At 38.4% G+C, this 20,151-nt stretch overlaps 1 protein-coding gene across 1 annotated transcript in view; it reads left to right on the top strand.

Annotated features, from left to right (window-relative positions):
- The window catches only part of COL25A1 (collagen type XXV alpha 1 chain), a 453,889-nt gene extending 437,339 nt beyond the window's left edge, over positions 1 to 16,550 (top strand). Inside the window, exons 28-33 of the mRNA XM_027103483.1 lie at positions 394 to 420; positions 3,815 to 3,895; positions 6,559 to 6,594; positions 8,198 to 8,251; positions 13,717 to 13,770; positions 16,244 to 16,550. Coding sequence (XP_026959284.1) covers positions 394 to 420; positions 3,815 to 3,895; positions 6,559 to 6,594; positions 8,198 to 8,251; positions 13,717 to 13,770; positions 16,244 to 16,315 — 324 coding nt within the window. The 3' untranslated portion in view covers positions 16,316 to 16,550. The remainder of the gene's footprint in view (positions 1 to 393; positions 421 to 3,814; positions 3,896 to 6,558; positions 6,595 to 8,197; positions 8,252 to 13,716; positions 13,771 to 16,243) is intronic.
- Positions 16,551 to 20,151: the final 3,601 nt, after the last annotated feature.

Here is a 20,151-nt window from a genome sequence, read left to right as displayed (position 1 = left end):
TTCAAAATTTTTTTACCAAATTTTAAACTCATAAGCTATCTCACATATTCCACCTAGATTTTTTTAAATAGGGATTTGAGAAAGAGAAGTAGTGTGGGTCCACAAACACTTTTTTTTTTTTCTTCCATATAACCCTGGCAGATTCCCCCCTCCCTCTCACAGGTATTTAGCAGAAAGAATTGCTGTTAATGAATTTCCTATTACATAGGAATCCAAGAGCTAGAAGGAACTTTCACTAGGTATTAACATCCGCTGGCCTGCCTCTAGCTATAGCTCAAACAAAAAGATTCTTGTTATACATCTCTTTTGTTACGTTATATAATAGTTAATAGTCACTTCTGCTGGGAAAAAGTGAATCAGTTCTTAATTCAAAGCTGTGTTTTCCATTTTCAGGGACCCCATGGACTTCCTGGACCAAAGGTAATCCAACAAATCCCTTGATTATTTGATGGCTGTTTCATTGTTAGTCGTGGGGAAGCATGACAGAAGCATGTCTGTCCTGTCTTATTTATTTGTCAAGTAATGTTGATAATCTTTAAGCCTTTAAGTATCCAGATGTTTAAATTTCACAACAACGAATGACTTATAACAAATTTAAGTGATATTACCTAGAGATGAATTAGTCCTCATTTTGCCTTTTTCCTTGTCACTATGTAAGTTTCTTAAGTTACTAATCATAATATACTCAAAATCAACATTCTAAAAGGAAAAAAAAAAAAGTGAATCTGATGACATTCTCAGACTAGTCCAGATGCTCTTTCTTAGTATGGTATCTTTAGTTGTATATTCAGATGTTATTAGTTGATACTTCTTGCTTGTCATGTAGCAGTACTGCATCTAAATGCTTTAATTATCCAGCATCTTAATTTTGTACTCCCCCAGAGGTCACTGGTCTAGAATGAGGTGAGGTATATCAAGTATGCTATACTGAGGAGAAGGTTACATGACACACACATATTCTATACTCTGAATTAACAAGAGAACAATGGAGAATATCCCTTCCTTTTGAGAATTATTGCAGTTTGTATTGTAAAGATGGATGAAGGTGCATTCTTTGCCTTTGTGTAGACCGAAAAGACACCTTGGAGGATTAAAATGAGCCCTGAAAGACATGCTTCTTCTTTCAGTGAGCATATGTGATGAGGACGTATGTTCTGATCTCAGCTTTGCCACTGACAGGCTGTGTCACCTTGGGGAGATTATATACCCTCTCTAATCCTTCATTTGCTCAACTAGGTAACTTACCTCAGAGTGTTGTGATGATTTAATGAGGTATGATTATAGAACACTTCACAGAATATCCAGTGCAGCTGTTAATAGAGACCCAATTAACGTCAGTTGTTATTGTAATCTTGTGTTTTGATGCTTTGTTCTGAACAGAAGAATTGATCTAGTCCTCAAGGCTGCTTGAGAAAAGGTTCCATGACTCTCGCAACCTCCTCAGTAGTGAGCTGATGCCTTGAAATGGAGAGCGGGTGAGGGGACACATAAATGCAGTGTTGGCACTAAGAATCAGAAAGCCTAGAGGCGGCCCACCCTCTCCTCTGAGCACTCCCGCTGACCCCCCAGCTTTAGGGGTGGCAGAGGGATTGGTCTGACTCCAGAAACCTGAGTTTCCTTTTCGAGATGAAGCAGGTGACTTAGCCGAGAAAGGAAAGAGTTCGTGCCTCTTCATTCTTCTTAGAATGCCTTCCCTTCTGATAAGGCCAGTGATCGACAGCATCTCAGTGGCGTGGATTATAGTTTAGGGTAAGAACATTTTTGTTGGGGTCGAAAGAGAGCTTATCTATCAGCTCTGTGGTCTAGGTACTTATCTAGCCTTCTTGGGCCTCCTTCCCCACACTGGACTAAATAATAGTTCCTCTGTTGACTTCTGTTTGGATTTTAAGGTACCACTAAAAACCAGATTAATTGTAATGACTCAGGCCAAAGCCACCAAGATTGAGTTTCTAATTCTATGAGTGATTCAGTTACCCCATCACCATTACATTAATAGATGCCCGAGATCCTTCCGATATCTACAGGGCAGTGGTTCACTTTGCCTACACTTAACTTCCATTGTTATTTAAATCATAGATTTCAGAGAATTATAAAGTTGAAAACATCTCATAGCTTACCTGTGCTAGTTCCTTGATTTTATAGATAATAAACTGTAGGCTCAGGAGATTTAGGTTATTTGCTCTAAATTACTGTGCCAATTAAATGACAGATCTGGGACTAGAATTTAGGTTCAGAGTTGAAATTTGAAATTGTTGCCCCAGAATTTGATTGTTTAAACTTACCTTCTCAATTAACACCCATTCCTATCAATGCATGATTCCTCACCAAAGAACTTCATAGCCTACCAAGGCTGCCCTGGCTGTTCATCATCTTAAGATCACTCGCTGAATGAAAGTCCACACACATGCAAAGCCCTGAATCTCAAGTTTAGACCAGTTAACTGCAGTTGACTACTGAGCCTTGGCTTTAATCTCACATTGACTCTAGCTCTGGGACATTCCCAGGATCACACTTTACCAACCATAGAATATTTGGCTTTCCTACAGTGGCAGCATTACAAACTCCCTCTCCTCAGAGCTGCCAAACTCCATTAGGTCATGCCAATGTGTTTATTATTTTGTGACCCCTTTGAAAGTTCCAATATATAGCATGGTTCCATGGATGACTCTAGCTCACTGTTTCCTAGAATTTCCTGATGAGAAGAATCACCTGGGAGACATTAAAAATACCATTCCTGTGCTGCTATGGTCCAGGTGGTGCCCTGGACTCTTTAACAAGTACTGCACTGATTTGCACCATCAAGCAAACGGGGGAAATACTGCCCAGATTAATAATAAATACTGCCCAGATTAATTAATAAATACTGCCCAGATTAATAATCCCTCCTGCCCCTCTCCCACCTCTACCACTCAGGACTCTATAGGGCATTTAAAACTGAAATCATCTTCCTTCCACAAGTCTTTCAAGATTTTCTTGATGAAATTAATATCTGTACTTAAAAGCTGAAAAGGGAACAGGTCAGAATTCTATTTCTAACATGCTGCTGCCGACAGAAAATAGTGTATTACATTCTTAGGTTTTTAAAAACAGAGTCAAGAGAATTTATCACTTATCGTGGCTTTTGTATCGTCACCTTAAGTTAAATTCAAACCTACTTTATTCTGAGATTGGACAGATAGACAGTTAGTAAAGCCACATGTAAGTTCTGTGATCTTCACATTCTCTCCTAGGATTGGCTCTTTGTTGTCTGTTCTATTGATTAATCCTTGTAGGGACCTGACTTGCAATGTCAGTGAATGAGGATTCACCAAATGGCATTACTTCAAAAGTCAGTTGCTACATTTTTAGCTCATTCCCCTGGGCAAAATGCTTAAAGGCTTAAAATATCCATATATATAACACTGTCCTGCATATTCCAGTTTTCCATTCCAGCAGAGTGAGTCTTTCCTGCTCAGCCTCCTTCAGTATCCTCCACTCCGATTGTCTTTGATTTACTTGGTCAGAACAATGTAGCATAACACCAATTTCCTTGAGGTAAAACTGAAAAATTCGAAGCTCAGACATAGACATTTTGCTTGTAAGGAGCCCACTTTCTCAGGAGTTCTGCTTCCTAGAATATTATTTAATTGTCAATTTCAGTTTGTTAATTCTTAAAATTTTTTAGATTATTTTTGAACTGATGCATGACAAATCTAGCCTGACTCTGCTGTTACCTAAAACTGGAATCTGCAACCATTTCAGAGACTGGCTCTCTTCTCTCGAAGTTGAAACACCCATGATAGCAACCAAAATCGGCATTTGCTTTTGCATTTAGGGTGAACCAGGGTTAAATGGTGTTAAAGGATTGAAGGGTGAACCAGGTCAAAAGGGTGACAGAGGACCCCTTGGTCTTCCAGTAAGTAAAGAAAACTTTCCATTTCAGTGCAAATCTCAGACTTTTCTTTCTACCCTAATTAAGAACTCTGGTTTACTCAGTGACCATCTTATGGTTGAGATTTCTGTAACTGGAAAACATACTGTGTTCGCACAGAGCTCGGCCCAGTTTTGTTTCTCTGATGTCTGCTCTTGTGTCAGAGGAAGATCCCATAACAAACAATGCCATAAATGTTCTGTCGTTCAATTACATACATGCCAACCTTCCTCTTTTAACGCTGACAATTCTTCTCCCATCACCCTCCCCTTTAAAAAATTATTATGCAGATTATTTCATAATTTCTCCCAAATGTTTTTATTATTTAGTGTAGTGTCAAATCCTCCCTCAATTTTTATTTTTTCCTCTTCAATGCCAAAAACCATAGCCCCTGTTAGTGGAAGGTATGCAATTGGCCATTGTTGAAGGCGTGGGGTCAGTGCCGTGGTTCCTTACATTAATCAATCATATTGTGGTCTAAATGTTATATGTCGTTTGTGCTAGAAATGCCCTCTTACGAGGTTCTTGCGGCAATAATGGATAGTATGGAAGAAGTATTTTGCAGTTATTTAGAGATTTTGATTTTTAATGAAAAGGAGATTTCCAGCTTTCATGCACTTTATGCTGGTCTTCTTACCACAACCACTAAAAAGCTATTTTTAAATGATTATTAAATATGAGGGGTTTTTCTGTTTGTTTGGGTTTTTTTGGCTGCACCGTGCAGCATGCAGGATCTTAGCTCCCTGACCAGGGATCGAACTTGTGTCCCCTGCAGTGGAAGCACAGAGTCCTAACCACTGGACCGCCAGGGAATTCCTAAATATAAGTTTTAGTTTCAAGCTTTTCATATGCTGTTTATTCAGTGAATGCAGATAAAAGTCAGTAAAGAACATTATAGATTACATTATTAAAATATGACATAAAATTGGGAATAGAAAATAGTTTATACACGTCTCCATAAAAAAATTGGTGACTACTTATTTTATTTTTCCCACAAGTACTGTATTCTAAGTACTAAAGTATTCCTCTCGATAGCCGATGCCTTACATAGATCAGGCACTTAGTAGATGCTTAATATGTGTTCATTTATTGAATGATGTAAGCCTTATATTAGAGTATAGGTTAAATCACACCAATTAGATCATGCCACAGGTATAAAACCTAAAACCTGTATAATATGTGTGAGTCATTAATTCACATAAATATAATGTTATATAATCAGTGCAAAAATTTTATCATCCCCCTATTTATTTTTAAATTTTAATAATGGTGACTCTGAAGAAAGTATCAAAAAGCAAAAGAAAATTTGGATTTCTATTTTATTTAAACCCTCAATCTGATTTCTTTAAAGTTTGCCCTAATTTCAAATCTAGGACTAGTGGTCATTTTTATGTAACATTTAGCCGAAAGCTCTACATATGCTAGCATTAAGCGAATGATAACACACGTATTTTTTTTCATTTTAATCATTGCTAAGTAAATGGAATTTTGCAGTTATAATCTGACTCACAATAGGATTGTACAGAAGGAATTGTAAAATAAAAAATGAAAAGTACCCCCCAAAATGTATGGCATAGCATCATTTGTAGCGTTTGCAGCTGGAATAAATTTTTTTTCTTCCATTTTGTATTATTAACTACATCTGAAGCATAAAATGGGGAAATAGTTCAGCAACCTTGCCAAGAGATGTATAGAACTAGTGCATTGTCTTTCTTAAATACTCCTTGATCAAATCAACATTTTTAAAGGACTATAAATAAACATTTGAGTTTTGAGATACAAAAGCCATACCAAAAAAGTAATTGCGCTTATAATTGAAAAAACAAGCATCGAAAATGTCATCTTTTGGTCATACGTTATGCATAGCCTAGAGTTGAAGGGAAAGAAAAGCATGCATTGCCTGAGAACAACATTCCATTTTTAAAGCATTTCCCATTCAGACTTTGATGCTTGATTACTTGAAGTGAGCTGAGGGACAATGTTGTTTGGGACAGTTATTTCTTTTTGGACTCATGAAGTTTTTCTGGCTTTTTCCTGTTCCTAGAAGTCCCTCTAGTGGTGACTAATGTGAACACAGTGAGAACAATCCAGAAAACAATGGGTATCGTCTGTGTAAAATCCAGAGTCACCCTGACATGTTAAAAGTCTGCATTTGTTATTCACAAATGCTATTTTAACAAGTAAAACGAGAGCTGTTTTCTTCTCCTCTGAAATTCTAACTTGATTGATTATTATAATGAGCCCTTTCCTAGAAGATCGGCCATTACTTTTTTTTTTCAGAACCAAAAGAAATATATTGTGAATGGCACAGTCTTTAGAAAATTAATTTCATACGGAAATTAGCAACCCAGACTGTTACTGGTAACTATTTTAAAGCCCACTTTATAAACCTCATTCACTTGATTTCTAAGTAAGAATTTATCAAATGGAAATGTCATAAAAATGCCATCATCTGTGGGGTGTTTATTGTCACATGGTGTTTTTTTTTTAACTAACAATTTGTAGCAATGTGATATTCATCCCAGAACCCTGTGACTGCGTATTATGTTGTTTGAAGTGTTACATTTGTTCATCAGTACCTCATACTAATCTCTGTTCTTGTCATTCGTGTTACACCCACCAACCCTGCTACCAACCAAATCACACAGGGAGCATCTGGCTTAGACGGAAAGCCAGGATCCCGGGTGAGTCAGCACCTCAACTTGCTCCAACAGGTTTTGTGGCTAGGAGTTTTATGCTTCAGGACAGACTCCCATCAAATGATGAGGGGTACATAGGACTGGAGCAGAAGAAAGTGGACAAAGATAGGGCAGAAAAGGGAAAGGTAGACAAAGCCTGGGTTGCAGCCTTGTTTGTCATACAGCCTAAACTACAGAACATCTTTCTGAAGCCGGGGTTCAAGTCTGGATAACTTGTGACGTGGGAAGAATGACCAATCTAATTGGCTTCATTGTCGTAGAATCCCAGACAGATTTTTCCATAACCAATGAACACTTCCTGCAATTCCATGGGAGGGGCCCTCTGAAGGAATCAAAATCATGTGAATTTATTTTAACTTGCTTTTCCTTTTACGTTTATGTCCATTATTAGAAATGTAACTTCTTCTTTGGAACTAACTTTCAAATCTCTGTTCATTGAAATGACTTGTCTGTCTTCTGTCATTTTGTCTCTTTTCTATGGTTCTTAACAGCTCCATCTCTTAAATTTCAGCTACAGGTCCTCAATATTTAGAAGTCTTCTGAAGATGAACTTTGAGTTCAGGCAGTAAGAAAAAGATCAAACTGATGTTGATAATTCAGCAACATTAGAATGAGTTTAAAACCCTGAATTATTTCATATCACAAGACTCATAGAATAAACAAGAATAGTAAAACAGAAATAGGAATACTAAAAAAATTGTGCTAGAATAGTTTCTGTCTGCAAATATCATAATAAATTCATTGCAAATCTAAGCATAGTCTTCCTGAAAATGAGCAAATATACCTGAAGTCCTTGCTACATTTTTAAGAATCAAAAAGAATTCCAAGCTCTTCAATTCTAAAAGCCTGTTTCAGGCAGTCATTATTTTCAGTGGACCTCAGTGTTCCTATATTCATCCAAATATTATCTCATCTGCCACAGAAATCCTAATCCTGAACCAGGAGGCCAGAGGGCAATTATGCCATTAAATCATCCAGCTGCCTGGTTTGTGCCTTATAAGCCTAGTGACTTGAGCCACTGCAGCAGAACCTATAAGAATAATTCCTTCCTTCTAAGCCCCCTGCTGCTTCCAACAGAACTGAAGAAAGCTTGAAAAGTTAAACACTGTTCTCATTTATTTAAGTTTTTTTTTTTCCTTGTATAACTATTCGAGCCTCTTAAACAGCTGAAGACAAGACTTCAGAGCATTTGTGGCCAAGAGGAGTAGGGGTAACTGTAGGAGCAGAGAATGGATGTGAAGAAGAGGTGATGTGAAGCAAAAGCAATTATTTTTTCTTAAGATTTTGGGGGCAAAGTGAAGATTTTCCATTTAGTCAGGGAGGAAATATATAATTAAATATGATATACAGTATTTTGTGTGAGCCTTTCATTGAAATAGGCAGTTATATAATTCATCCCTTTTGCATGAGTTTCTGGAAAACTAGCGGCCTGAAAGAATCAAGCATAAAGCAGTTTGAAAGGAGACGTGTTGTCTTACTGACATTCTAAGGCATCATTCACCCAGGAAAAGTCCAGGATAAATTATAACTGCTTTTCTTACAGCCCTTGGGATATGTCTCATATTATATTATTTTTATCTTTTTTTAGGGTACAGATGGCCCTATGGGACCCCATGGCCCTGCAGGTCCCAAAGGAGAAAGAGTAAGTTGCTCCTGAGGTTATTAAACTGTGACCTAAGGAAATCACAGAGTGTGGCTTTTCCATTTTAGTTGATCTGAGCTGTTCATTTCCCAGAAGAAATAAAGGGCCATCCAATAGTAAATGGAAATAGATGCCATCTTAAGTTCTATTCAGAGTCGTCATGCTGAGAGAATGACAGAGTATTAGAATATACCTGCCTTAACAACAACAACAACAAAACCAATGCATACATTTTCATAGCTAAAGTAAATAGCTCAGACCATTCCTCCTTAACCCCTAAGGAAGATGTTTTCATTTGGCCTTAATCCAGAAAGTTGATGTCAATAGGTCTAAAATTTCCAGGACTATATATTCTGGTCGATAATCTTTTATATAAAGCTACTGTATTCATTCAGAATAAGTTATAACTTTTCTAAAGGGAACTTACAAAACCTAAGTATTCTCTGCACAGTTACACATGCTCCTCTTTTTAAGCAAAAGAATAGCCTTTCTTTAACCATAAGGAAATAATTTTAGTGCATTATAAAACAAAAACCTTCCACTAACCTTTCTATTGCTAAGCCATGTTTCCATATCTTTGGGGGGGAAAAAAGACACTCAGAGCGGAAGATAAACATCTGATACAAAAAAATGTACTGCAGCATCAGCAGCTGGTCATCTGTCTGGAACTTCTCTCCCTCCTTCTCTGTTTTTCTTCTGCTTTTTCTTTTCCTCACCCTGAAAAACTTTTAGAAGGTTTTTTTGTATCTGAGTAGAATTGTGTCATCAATTTCCCCACCATCCAGGATAGGATGTGAAGAAAGTATCGTAATGGTGAGGACTTCAAAATGTTGGAATGATTCATTGTGCAACTTTGTGGTCTTTTAAAACTAGATAGAGTTTCATCAGTCTGGGACAATTTGCTTTAAAATAGAGGGCCATATAGTGATTTCTTTGGCATACATCCCCATCCCATAGTTCCATGTCCTATAAAGTGAATTCACTTATTCAGTAAGTATTTATCACATTAAGATGTACAAAACACAATGTACTCCTAGTGTGGAATGAAAACGCTCTCCTCCCATTTATGAAGTCTATTTTGCTAATTGTTCTAATGAATTGCATAATAATCATTGATTCATCATCCTATAACCTTTTATTAATACACTGTATATACTTACTCAGTACTGTGAAGGAAGCAGCTATTTTCCATGATCTCGAAGAGTTTACAATCTAATTGCAGAGGAAAAAAATATCTGCAAGGAATAACTAGATAATGAGGCCTAAGTGAGTACAAATAGTACATGCCGTGCATTCAGCGATGAGGAAGGCTGGTTTTACCCAAGAATCCTTCTAGGAAGAGGTGAGTCCTAAAGGAAATAAGTCATCTGAATTTATTTCTAAGGTCAAACAAGAGACTTACGAAGATCATCTTAATTAAAAAGATTTAAAAGCTAAGAGCCTCATGCTGCTGGTGCCTTCAAGCATTGTATCAAGAAATCCAGTCCATGAACTAAAAATGGAGCAGCAAATCTCAAGTAGTCTAGTGGCAGGAGGCCCTGGAACTCAAGAGGGTTTACCGTTTGGTAAATCAGCTGTTACTTCCGAGAGCTCCACAGTGTCATAAGAGTATCAGGTCTCAGCGCCGGGGTAGAATTCGCCAGGAGAGCAAATGAAATGGCTAAGAATTTGTGAAGGCATAGTTTCAGTCAAATGGTGTGCAGTGTGAAGTGTTACACTTGTATTTACTCAGCATGTTAACTGTCTTAACTGGATCAGATATCAGTACTCTCTCCAAGTGCCCCTCTCCCTAAGTGCTAAACTGGAGTGTGATTCTCCAAGCGAATGGATGGAGGTGCCGTCTGGACTCTCTTGAAAAAGTTTCAAATTTTAAAGAGGCAGGAATCAAGAAAGGGGTTCATTCTAGAATAATTCCTCAGCGTAGGCATGCAAATTAAAGATCCTGAATGAAATGAGACCAGCCTAAAAGAAACCAGGCATTTGACAGGCAGCGTTATTCAAGAATTGTCAAATACATGACTGGCAGCATGAGTAGTCAGCTTTTCAGAGCACCTATCGTCCTACCTGCAGCTGATTTCTTCATCTTGGCCTTGTAACCACTAAGGAACTCCGTAGAGTGTGTTAAATTTGAGAGGTTCGAAGTTCTTTTGGAATGAATTGATCCCGGAAAAGAAGTTGCACCTTCAAGGCCCTGTGGTAATATTTCATTCCTAAAAGTTTTCAAGCTGAAACCATTAAGCTGCTTTTGGCTCCAAGTGACAGAACCCCAACTCAAAATGGCTTAAACAATAAAGAAATTTATAGTTCTGTGTGGCACAATAGTCAAAGGAGGAACTCTAGGCTTTGCTTCTGTGCCCTTTCCAAGAGCTGGCTTTGTCTTCTGACCACAGGCAAGCTGGTTGCAGCGGTTCCAGAGCCCCCCTCTGGCGAGGCATCAGCAGAGAGCAAACATAGGGACTGTCTTCTCCTGTATCCTCCTTAGCTGTGAGGAAACTGTCCCCAAAGCTTCCCAGCCACTTCCCCTGACACTTCATTGACCAGGATTGGGTCATATGTCCACTTCTGAAGCAGTCACTGGGAGTGAGGTGGAATTGTCATGATTAGCTTAAAGTAAGTATTTGGGGTGAGCGATTCTGCAAGAGGATCTCCACAGCTTTAGTGACAGCTGAATTCAAATCAGCCACGGTATATTCATTTTAAAAACAAAATAAAGCTGAAGTCCTCAATCAGAGGAGGAAGAAGGGAGTAGGTACATCAAAATAATCTGTGGAGATGTTTCAGACCACGGCTACTCTAATCCATTGAGTTTTTACGAATTAGACCAACTCCAGGTTACATGAACCTTCCTTCTAAATCCCCACCTCCCATTTACACACACACGCACGCACACACACACACACCACTACCAACAGCACCACGACCACTTAAAAAATCATAAATAACACTGACAGATCAAACTGAAAGAACTTTATTTTGAATTAGTGCTCTTTGGGTTTTCAAGCCCTTTTCATTAAAAACAAGACCTCTAACTGTACGATAATAATGAGAGCTTCTTTTTATGGACATATTATTTGGCAACATATAATTTCATATTTTATAATCACACTTAATCTCAGAAAAATTCTTGCAGAATATGTATTACTCTCTTATTTTACAGCCAATGAAACACAGGCACAGAAAGGTTAAGAAAGTTACCCAAGGCCACACAACCAGTCAGTGCCAGAACTGGAATTCAAATTTAAATCTGTTTCATTTCAAAGCCTGGCCACTTTACTGAATGCAATTCCTGATCTTTCAGTAATAAACAGAAAGTAATAATGAGTAAAAGTGCAATAAACTTTTATCATATTTATTCCCCAAAATCTCCCTATACTACATGTGCCTCTAAGTGACAGTGCTAATTAGCACCAACAACCCCTAAGTTTAAGTTAAAGAAGACTGTTGACAGTGACTTGAAATTTGCTCACATGGGAATTTGGAGTGTGGAGAAACACAGAATAATACTTAGGTCTGCATGCACAGTTATCAGCTGAACTTGACATTTTACCCTTGGAAGAGATTTGCTACCGTTAAACTTCTTCAGGGGTGTGATAAAAGAAGGTAACATTTTCTTTTGGCCCCTCACATAAACATCATCATTCTCCTGACGTTTCCATATTATATACTGACAGTTTAATTTTGGAGATGGCAGCAGAAGAAAACACTGCTTGAAATGGAGACATCTCTTTTTTTATTATCACAATTTCATATTCCTGGGGCCACCTCCAATTACACTTATTTTTTATAAGCATTCAAGATGATCGTTTAATGAATCAACCAACAAAGAATTAATCTCCAAAATATATAAACAGCTCATGCAGCTCAATATTAAAAAAACAAACAACCCAATCCAAAAATGGGCAGAAGACCTAAATAGACATTTCTCCAAAGAAGACATACAGATGGCAAAGAAGCACATGAAAAGCTGCTCAACATCACTAATTATTAGAGAAATGCAAATCAAAACTACAATGAGGTATCACCTCACACCAGTTAGAATGGGCATCATCAGAAAATCTACAAACAACAAATGCTGGAGAGGGTGTGGAGAAAAGGGAACCCTCTTGCACTGTTGGTGGGAATGTAAATTGATACAGCCAGCCACTATGGAGAACAGTATGGAGGTTCCTTAAAAAACTAAAAATAGAATTAACATATGACTAAGCAATCCCGCTACTGGGCATATACCCAGAGAAAACCATAGTTCAAAAAGACACGTGCACCCCAATGTTCATTGCAGCACTATTTACAATAGCCAGGTCATGGAAGGAACCTAAATGCCCATCGACAGATGAATGGATAAAGAAGATGTGGTACATATATACCATGGAATATTACTCAGCCATAAAAAGGAACAAAATTGGGTCATTTGTAGAGACGTGGATGGATCCAGAGACTGTCATACAGAGTGAAGTAAGTCAGAAAGAGAAAAACAAATATCGTATATTAATGCATATATGTGGAACCTAGAAAAATGGTACAGATGAACCAGTTTGCAGGGCAGAAATAGAGACACAGATGTAGAGAACAAATGTATGGACACCAAGGGGGGACAGTGGCGAGGGTGGTGGTGGTGGTGGTGTGATGCATTAGGTGATTGGGATTGACATATATACACTAATATGTATAAAATAGATAACTAATAGGAACATGCTGTATAATAAAATAAGTTAAAAAAAAGATTATCATTTAAGCTGAGACAAGCTCTGCTACTTAAATAGGTACATGGAGAGAGAGTGATGAGGTAGTAAATTCCTACCTTATCAGGCACTGAGTAGAAAGCATAAATGTTTTTAAACCCTCTTTCCCCGAAAGGAAGCAAAACATACATGATTGTATTGATGTGACTTGATTCATGAATTATGCAAATATTTACTGAATTGCCGGACACTATTATAAGCCGTGGGCATGCAGTAGGGAAAAAAGCCAGGGCCCTGGCACCCTAATGTGCAGATTCTAGTGAGGGGCTCTGCAGAGAATAGACAAGTTATAACGTGGGTATGTCTCCTGGTGTATGAGCACCGTGAAGCTCATTTAAGGGCAGGGGCAGTCAAGGAAGAAGGGCTTGCTGAAGAGACATTTGGGGGAAAAAGAATTTTCTTATTACATTTTTGAAAAAGCAGTAACTTAAAATAATTAGTAACAAATATTTCACAGTAAGGCCAAAGAAACCCAAGCACCACACCCTAGACATGCAAGTCCTTTTGCACCGCTGGGCAGACAGTCCTTCTTTCAAAGGTGATTCTGTAAGATATGCTAACATGGATTTCTTTTGCTCTATCACTGGCAGCGGCCCTGAAAGAGCCTGACTCTTTGGAATTTTGATAGAATGATACTTCAAATAGAGGCTTTAGCCACAGGCCATCAGGGAAGGTGTGTGAATATAGGTGTTTGTTTATGATTTGCACTTTCACCTTTCATTATAGGGTGAAAAAGGAGCTATGGGAGAGCCGGGACCCCGAGGACCGTATGGTCTTCCCGTGAGTTCTCTTGTCTCGCAATGGTGTTTCCCTTCAGCATGTATAGATGACCTGTCCCTGGCATGGTTAACCCTCCCCTCGTGGGGAGACTAATCCCATTAGAGGAGCAAAGAACAATCCACTAAGTCTCTTCAACACCAATGTAACTGTGTACTTCAGAGATAGGTCATATTTGTGTCGTATTCTTACACTCACATACAGACACCCACACACTTCACCAGTTTGAGAGGATCAGAGGTTGTCCATGAGATGGACAGTGCTAACCTGAAAGGGGGCTTTTGACTGTCAGATAACCCCTCCTTGGGCCATCTGACCAGACCCATAATAGGCCCTTCCTTGGGAGGTCATTGTACCAGAAGTGGGTGTGGAAGCTTAGTTTTAAAAACTCTCTTCAGACTTTATCTGTTCTTATATATCACTTACAAAAACTGCTCTTGCTAATAAAAGGTATTTCTCAGATTGATGTTTCTGATGACTTTGATGTTTCTGACCTTTCTAAATTACCGTGATGACAAGTGATCTTCAGAACAGAGAAGGTTGATAGTGTTCTATCTTCTGAAAATTCTCAATGACACCCACTTCAAATTGAGAGCCTCGGGTTTGCTTCAGAATATTATCTTTGGGATAATTGTAAATGATTTGATGGGGTAGGGTAGAACTACAGTAGAAGCATATACTGTTGTCTCAAGGTTTATAACCCCTATGTATTTTCCAGGTACCTTGTACTTCCTAGTTTTTATGAATTGAAATAATAAGCTCAAACCATGATTACTTGAGTGCTAAAAGAGATGCTGATTTTGAAATAGATTTCGAAATCTAACTGGTGGAATCAAAGCAACTTCTCAGCAACTTTTGGGTGGATTTGTTGTGTGATTTTCAATGCCCTGAAAATCTGCTCCACGGGGCTCAATGGATCATCCTTGCACAGCAGTATTATATTCCTTCTATCATAGGGGGTCATTAATTTACTAACAGTTTTTAATCTGTGATCTTCACACCCACAGTATTTATAGACAAGGTGTACATCTAGCCACATTAAAATTGTATTTAACAATAAACAGTTTTCACATTCTTTACACACTTATGAGCTAACTACTAAGTTGTCAAACTAAAGTAGCATAGATTTGCTTATAATGTTAGTGCTGGTGTGTTTTTAAATCCGTAAAAATCAGTATTTTTGCTTTTGACTTACTCTTAGATTGATAACTTGAATACCAAGCATTAAACTTCAGCAAAATATCAGACTATTTAACCTGATATAGAATAAAAACATTTTCATGACACTTACCTGCAACATTAACAGTCACTTCTCTTGATTTACTGAAAGAAATTTGTGTTACTAATCAATAGAGAATCTTTTTCACATTTCTGAATTAGTTGTTTTTATACTAGTGTTGCATGTCCAGGCAGCCTTAAATAGAATAATAACCTATTCGTGAAACTTAGGAACACTAATGTAGCTACTATGATTCTTTGGCAGGGGAAAGATGGAGAGCCTGGTCTTGATGTAAGTAATACCTACAATGAACATCTTCCCATTATAATGGATGCTGATGGTCTTCATCATCAATAACAGCAAGAATACTTCTAATATTTTTCTGTGCACATAGTTATGTGGACAGCATATATTGCTGTGTGTGTAGACAGCAATATGAAATGAACCACTAGGGTTGGCATGAGATAGACATAAAAGCAAAAAGCATAATTATCTAGTATGAAATTAATAACTGACAGTTGATAGAGGCACTTCAAAATACTTTCCCAAATCAGACACTCAACATGAGTGGGTTAAATTACTTATTTTAAAATATGCATAAAATCGAAGTATCTTTCACATGCCACCCTTAGGGAATGGTATGTTTATTCTCAAAGCTATTATGCAGTATTTTTCTTTTTAGCATAAAGTCTCTATATATCTTATAGCAACATAATTCTATAAAAATAGAGAATGTCGAAAGTCAATCCCTCCTAAAATGATTACTGCTCATCCTGTATATATGTGAATAATAGCAGTAGCAAAAAGTAATAGTAGTTACTCTTTATTGGGCACCATTTGTATGCAGACATCATTCTGTACTTTATATATATCATCACATTTAATGCTCACACCAGCAGATGTGTAGTATTAATAGGTATTAACCTCGTTTTATGGTCAAAGGACTAAAATGGTGAAGTAAGTTCGCCCGCAGTCCCACAAGTCAGAGAACTTGCCAGGATTCAAACTAGGATCCTGATATTCTCTCCACTATACATTTCTTTGGAGAAAAAGCAAGAAACCTTTTGTTTACAGATATTTGAGATGTTAGGAAACTGTTATTTCTAAGTGCCACTTTACCCATCTAAGTTTTGAGACTTGAGGGCATGCCATGTTTCTTTATTTGCATTCAGAAACATGAATTCTTAAGGTTTTTTTCAATATGGTGTTGCCACAGTTATACCAATAGATCTTTTTGGTTTGCTTTTTATCCTATAGGGTTTCCCTGGTCCACGAGGCGAGAAGGGTGATCTAGGAGAAAAGGGGGAAAAGGTGACCTCTCCAGCCTAGCATGTGCCTGTTTGATTTTTCTGCTTCTGTCTGCTTTGCTGTTCAACCTGTGTTAATTCTTTCATACATCTAATCTTTCTCCATCCTGTGCTCCAAAAACGCTCTGATGTCTGATCTGAGGAACCACATCTTCACAGAGGAATAAAGGCTACACTGCAAGAAATAAGGGCACTGTTAACACAGAAGAAAAGAATTATAATCCCCAGATATCTGGGCTACAATCTTTGGACTACCTGACGCCAATTAATTGAAAGATGAAGTTTTCAGGGGTTTTTGAAAATGGGGGTGGGGGAGGCATTTATGACATTAAGTAAAATTGAATAGCACAAATCTGCAACAGTCTTCTGGCAGAGCTCAGCTAACCCTGTGAATTCAGCATCTCATTCATCTTCACAACATTCCCAGTAGAGACAGAAGATATGTCCTGTATCTTGATTTTTTTTTTTTTTTTTTTTTTTGATTGGAAAGTGGAAGGCAAGCAGTATGCCCGATAAACCCAGTGAGTCCATTACGCAGGGACCAGGACTTGTTGCCTTCGGACGCTGTAGATACTTTTTTTCTTTTTTCTTTTTTTTTTTTTTGCGGTACGCGGGCTTCTCATTCTTGCGGCCTCTCACATTGCGGAGCACAGGCTCTGGACGCGCAGGCTCAGCGGCCATGGCTGACGGGCCCAGCCGCTCCGCGGCATATGGGATCTTCCCGGACCTGGGCACGAACCCGCGTGCCCTGCATTGGCAGGCGGACTCAACCACTGCGCCACCAGGGAAGCCCGTGAATACTTTTTGTATATCATTCTTTGACATGGGAGACAAAAATTAGCAAGAGCCTTTATGTGTTCATACCCACAAAGACAGATAGTTACAAAACTATGCTGATTAATAATAACACTGAGACATTGTCCTCTGTAAAAGTGTCTGTTTTCCATAAAGCCTGAGGTTCACTAGAATATTACTGAAAAACGATTCCCAGAGCCTGTTAAAGTCAACATTCATATGACAACACTTTCCGTTGAGTGATTATTCTGAGTTGATTAACCAATCAAAAAATGAATTGAGTCCAAAATTAATAATACCCAACACATCTGGTGTCAGTCACACCTATGTGAAGAAGAGTCCACTCCCTCCCAATGAAGTTTAAATCAATTTTACTTCACGGCAATGATGTTACTTGCTGAGGAAGAATGTCGATTCATCTTGCACGAGTGAGCAATTTACTCCCGAAAGCTCCTCCCATCTTACTTCTTATCACACCTGCTCTCATTTCATTTCACCCTGGCATCTCGGGTCTTTGTTTTTGATCATGATCAACTAAACCACACAGAAGTTCTCTCTTTCCCCGATATTAGAGAAACCCAAATGGCTTTGATTCTGAGCCTTCTGATGCAATGTTTTTGGCACACAGGAGATAAATGTGGAGCTTTCACTCACACAGAAAGGATGCATTAATTTGAGTGCATATCTCATCTATATCTCTTATGTATATGTCTTTGAATATTCATGTTGTTTCGCTTCTGAAATTATTCAGACTTATTGTATCTGCCATCCTGATTGCAGAATGAATACACTAATTTAAATATGTATTGCATAGTATTTTGTATTCTGTACTGCACCAGCTTCTTGTCTATAAATATGCAGAGATATTTGTTAATGTGAAACAGCTGAGGTGCATTCCTTACTTCTCCTCCTTTTGCCTCCTTTCCTTAATTCCTCCATCCCTATGAGCCATGCAGCTTTCCACAACCTTTACCTTGATTCCTAAATACTAATTTCCATGGCTACATTCCCACCATGTAATTATCCTGCCTACCTCATTTTTAGCATTAGCTCAACTGAATCCAAACTGCTTTTCCTCTCTTGAACAGAATTTTTTTGTTTTGTTTTTTTGGCTTTTGTTACCTTGTGAGCAAGCTGGAAACCCATTTACCATTGTGAACACCTGGCATGAGACCAATAACAGTGAATTAAAGAACATCTTTGAGTTTATAAACAAGTCTGTTTCTCCAAGTGGCATTGCTGAGAAATCTTAGCACTTTTAAAATTTGTTTATCTGACTTACTAAGGAAAGTATTTGCTTTTAGTTTCCTTAAAAAGAATGTTAAAAGAAAGAGTATATTTTTAACACACTGAATATGTTTAAATGAGAACTAACTACAAAAAATAATGTCAGAAAGTTGGATTCATTTCAAAAAGATAGAAACTGCCAAGATTTTTTCCTTTTCCTCTGGCTCAATGTAGCTTTCATCTGTTATAGGATTAGAAAAAAAGCAAGTTGGCAGGTACTGAAAATTGGGTGAAGTCTCCATTATTCCTCTGAACTTCACTGCCACTGGCTGGATTCAATACACTTGGTATCTGTCATCTTCACCAAAGCGGTGGCGGGAACACCTCATTCACAAGGACCACGGCACTGGGGTCTAAGTCAGCACTGATCCTCCTTCCTGATGTGTCAGGCTTCAAGTTCTTTCATCTTGTTGAATCTTTTTAATAAAATCCTGTACATCACTGCCCAGAATCCATTGCCACTCTGGAAGTCTGTTATTTTTCATAATATCATGCCTTACCTAAACCAGAAAACAGTGGTAAATGCCCTTCCAGACTTTTATTGGCTAAACCATCTTTTGAATCACCGTTACTTCCCCCCGCCCCCCCAAAATAAAACCTGTCTTATTTAAACCCTTGTATCCACAGGGGGAAAAGGGAAAGAAAGGCAAAAAGGGGCCTAAAGGGGAGAAAGGAGAACAGGGTGCTCCTGGATTAGATGCACCCTGCCCGTTGGTATGTCTGACTCATGCAACCGTCTCCAGATGTCACATGCGGAGGCAAAGCTGGGAGAGGAGCAAACTGGAGGGACCGCACCAGCGGGGGTTCTGATTGGCATCTTTTAACGTAGACTTTAAGGTCCCAGAAACATCGATAGCAGGCTGTCAGTGTGTTCCACCCCTTGTCTCTGGCCACCAGCTATGCCTGGTTTCTCAACACTCAAGTATTGATGTGCATCCGGGGCATGAATGCGGGATCGGAGGAGGAACCCGTGCTCCTCAGTCCTGCTCCGGAGAGCAGGTCCCCATTCCCAGAGAAGCGCTAGTTGTAGGACCACATCAAGCTCTGTTTTGTTTTGTCCAGCATCACTGGATGTTACCTTTCCCTTCAGAGTTGCTCCTCTCCCAGCCTTTTGTTATTGTGGTTATTTCATTAGCAGAAATTGTGCTTAAGTGATTTCTTCTGTTTAGTAACATTATGAGTTAATCTTTACAAACAGGGATTCCGTGGCGTTAAGGGGGAAAAAGGGGAGCCAGGCCAGCCTGGCCTGGATGGGCTGGATGCCCCTTGCCAATTGGTACAGTATTTCTCTTTCCTACCACCCTGCATGCAATTCCTTTGTTTATTACATATTCATCTCTCTCAGTGTAAAGTGGTACTTCTGGAGCAAGCTTTACATGATAAACACACTACATGCATGTGCATGAATAGCTCCTTCAGTGACTGCAGAGTGAAAAGAGCATGCACGCATTTCAATCAGTGACTGCAAATTAATCTCCTGACATTGTTCTCACAACTGACACAGCTGCCACGTCTGTGTTCTGGGGAATGTCAATTTATCTAATAACCATTTCAAGCTGACATTAAAAGTGCATAAAAATCTTCTATGTAAAGGTACAACTAGGCTATAACTTTGGGTTTTACCCCTAAAGTTATCTTTTTTTTTTTTTTTTTCCTTAAAAGAAATAAAGGCATTTTTGCCTTTCACTAAATTTCTGTCAGGCTGTAAATAAAACCAAACCTACATGGTTGAGCTTCTGTGGTCAAGACTTAACCAATTCAAAGGAATGCTGTTAA

The sequence above is a fragment of the Aethalodelphis obliquidens genome, unplaced genomic scaffold, assembly GCF_003676395.1.
Source record: "Aethalodelphis obliquidens isolate GAN/ISIS:26980383/991018 unplaced genomic scaffold, ASM367639v1 scaffold6, whole genome shotgun sequence".
NCBI classification, from domain to species: domain Eukaryota; kingdom Metazoa; phylum Chordata; class Mammalia; order Artiodactyla; family Delphinidae; genus Aethalodelphis; species Aethalodelphis obliquidens.
Note: the sequence above shows the minus strand (reverse complement) of the source record. Positions and strands in the feature narration are given on the sequence as shown.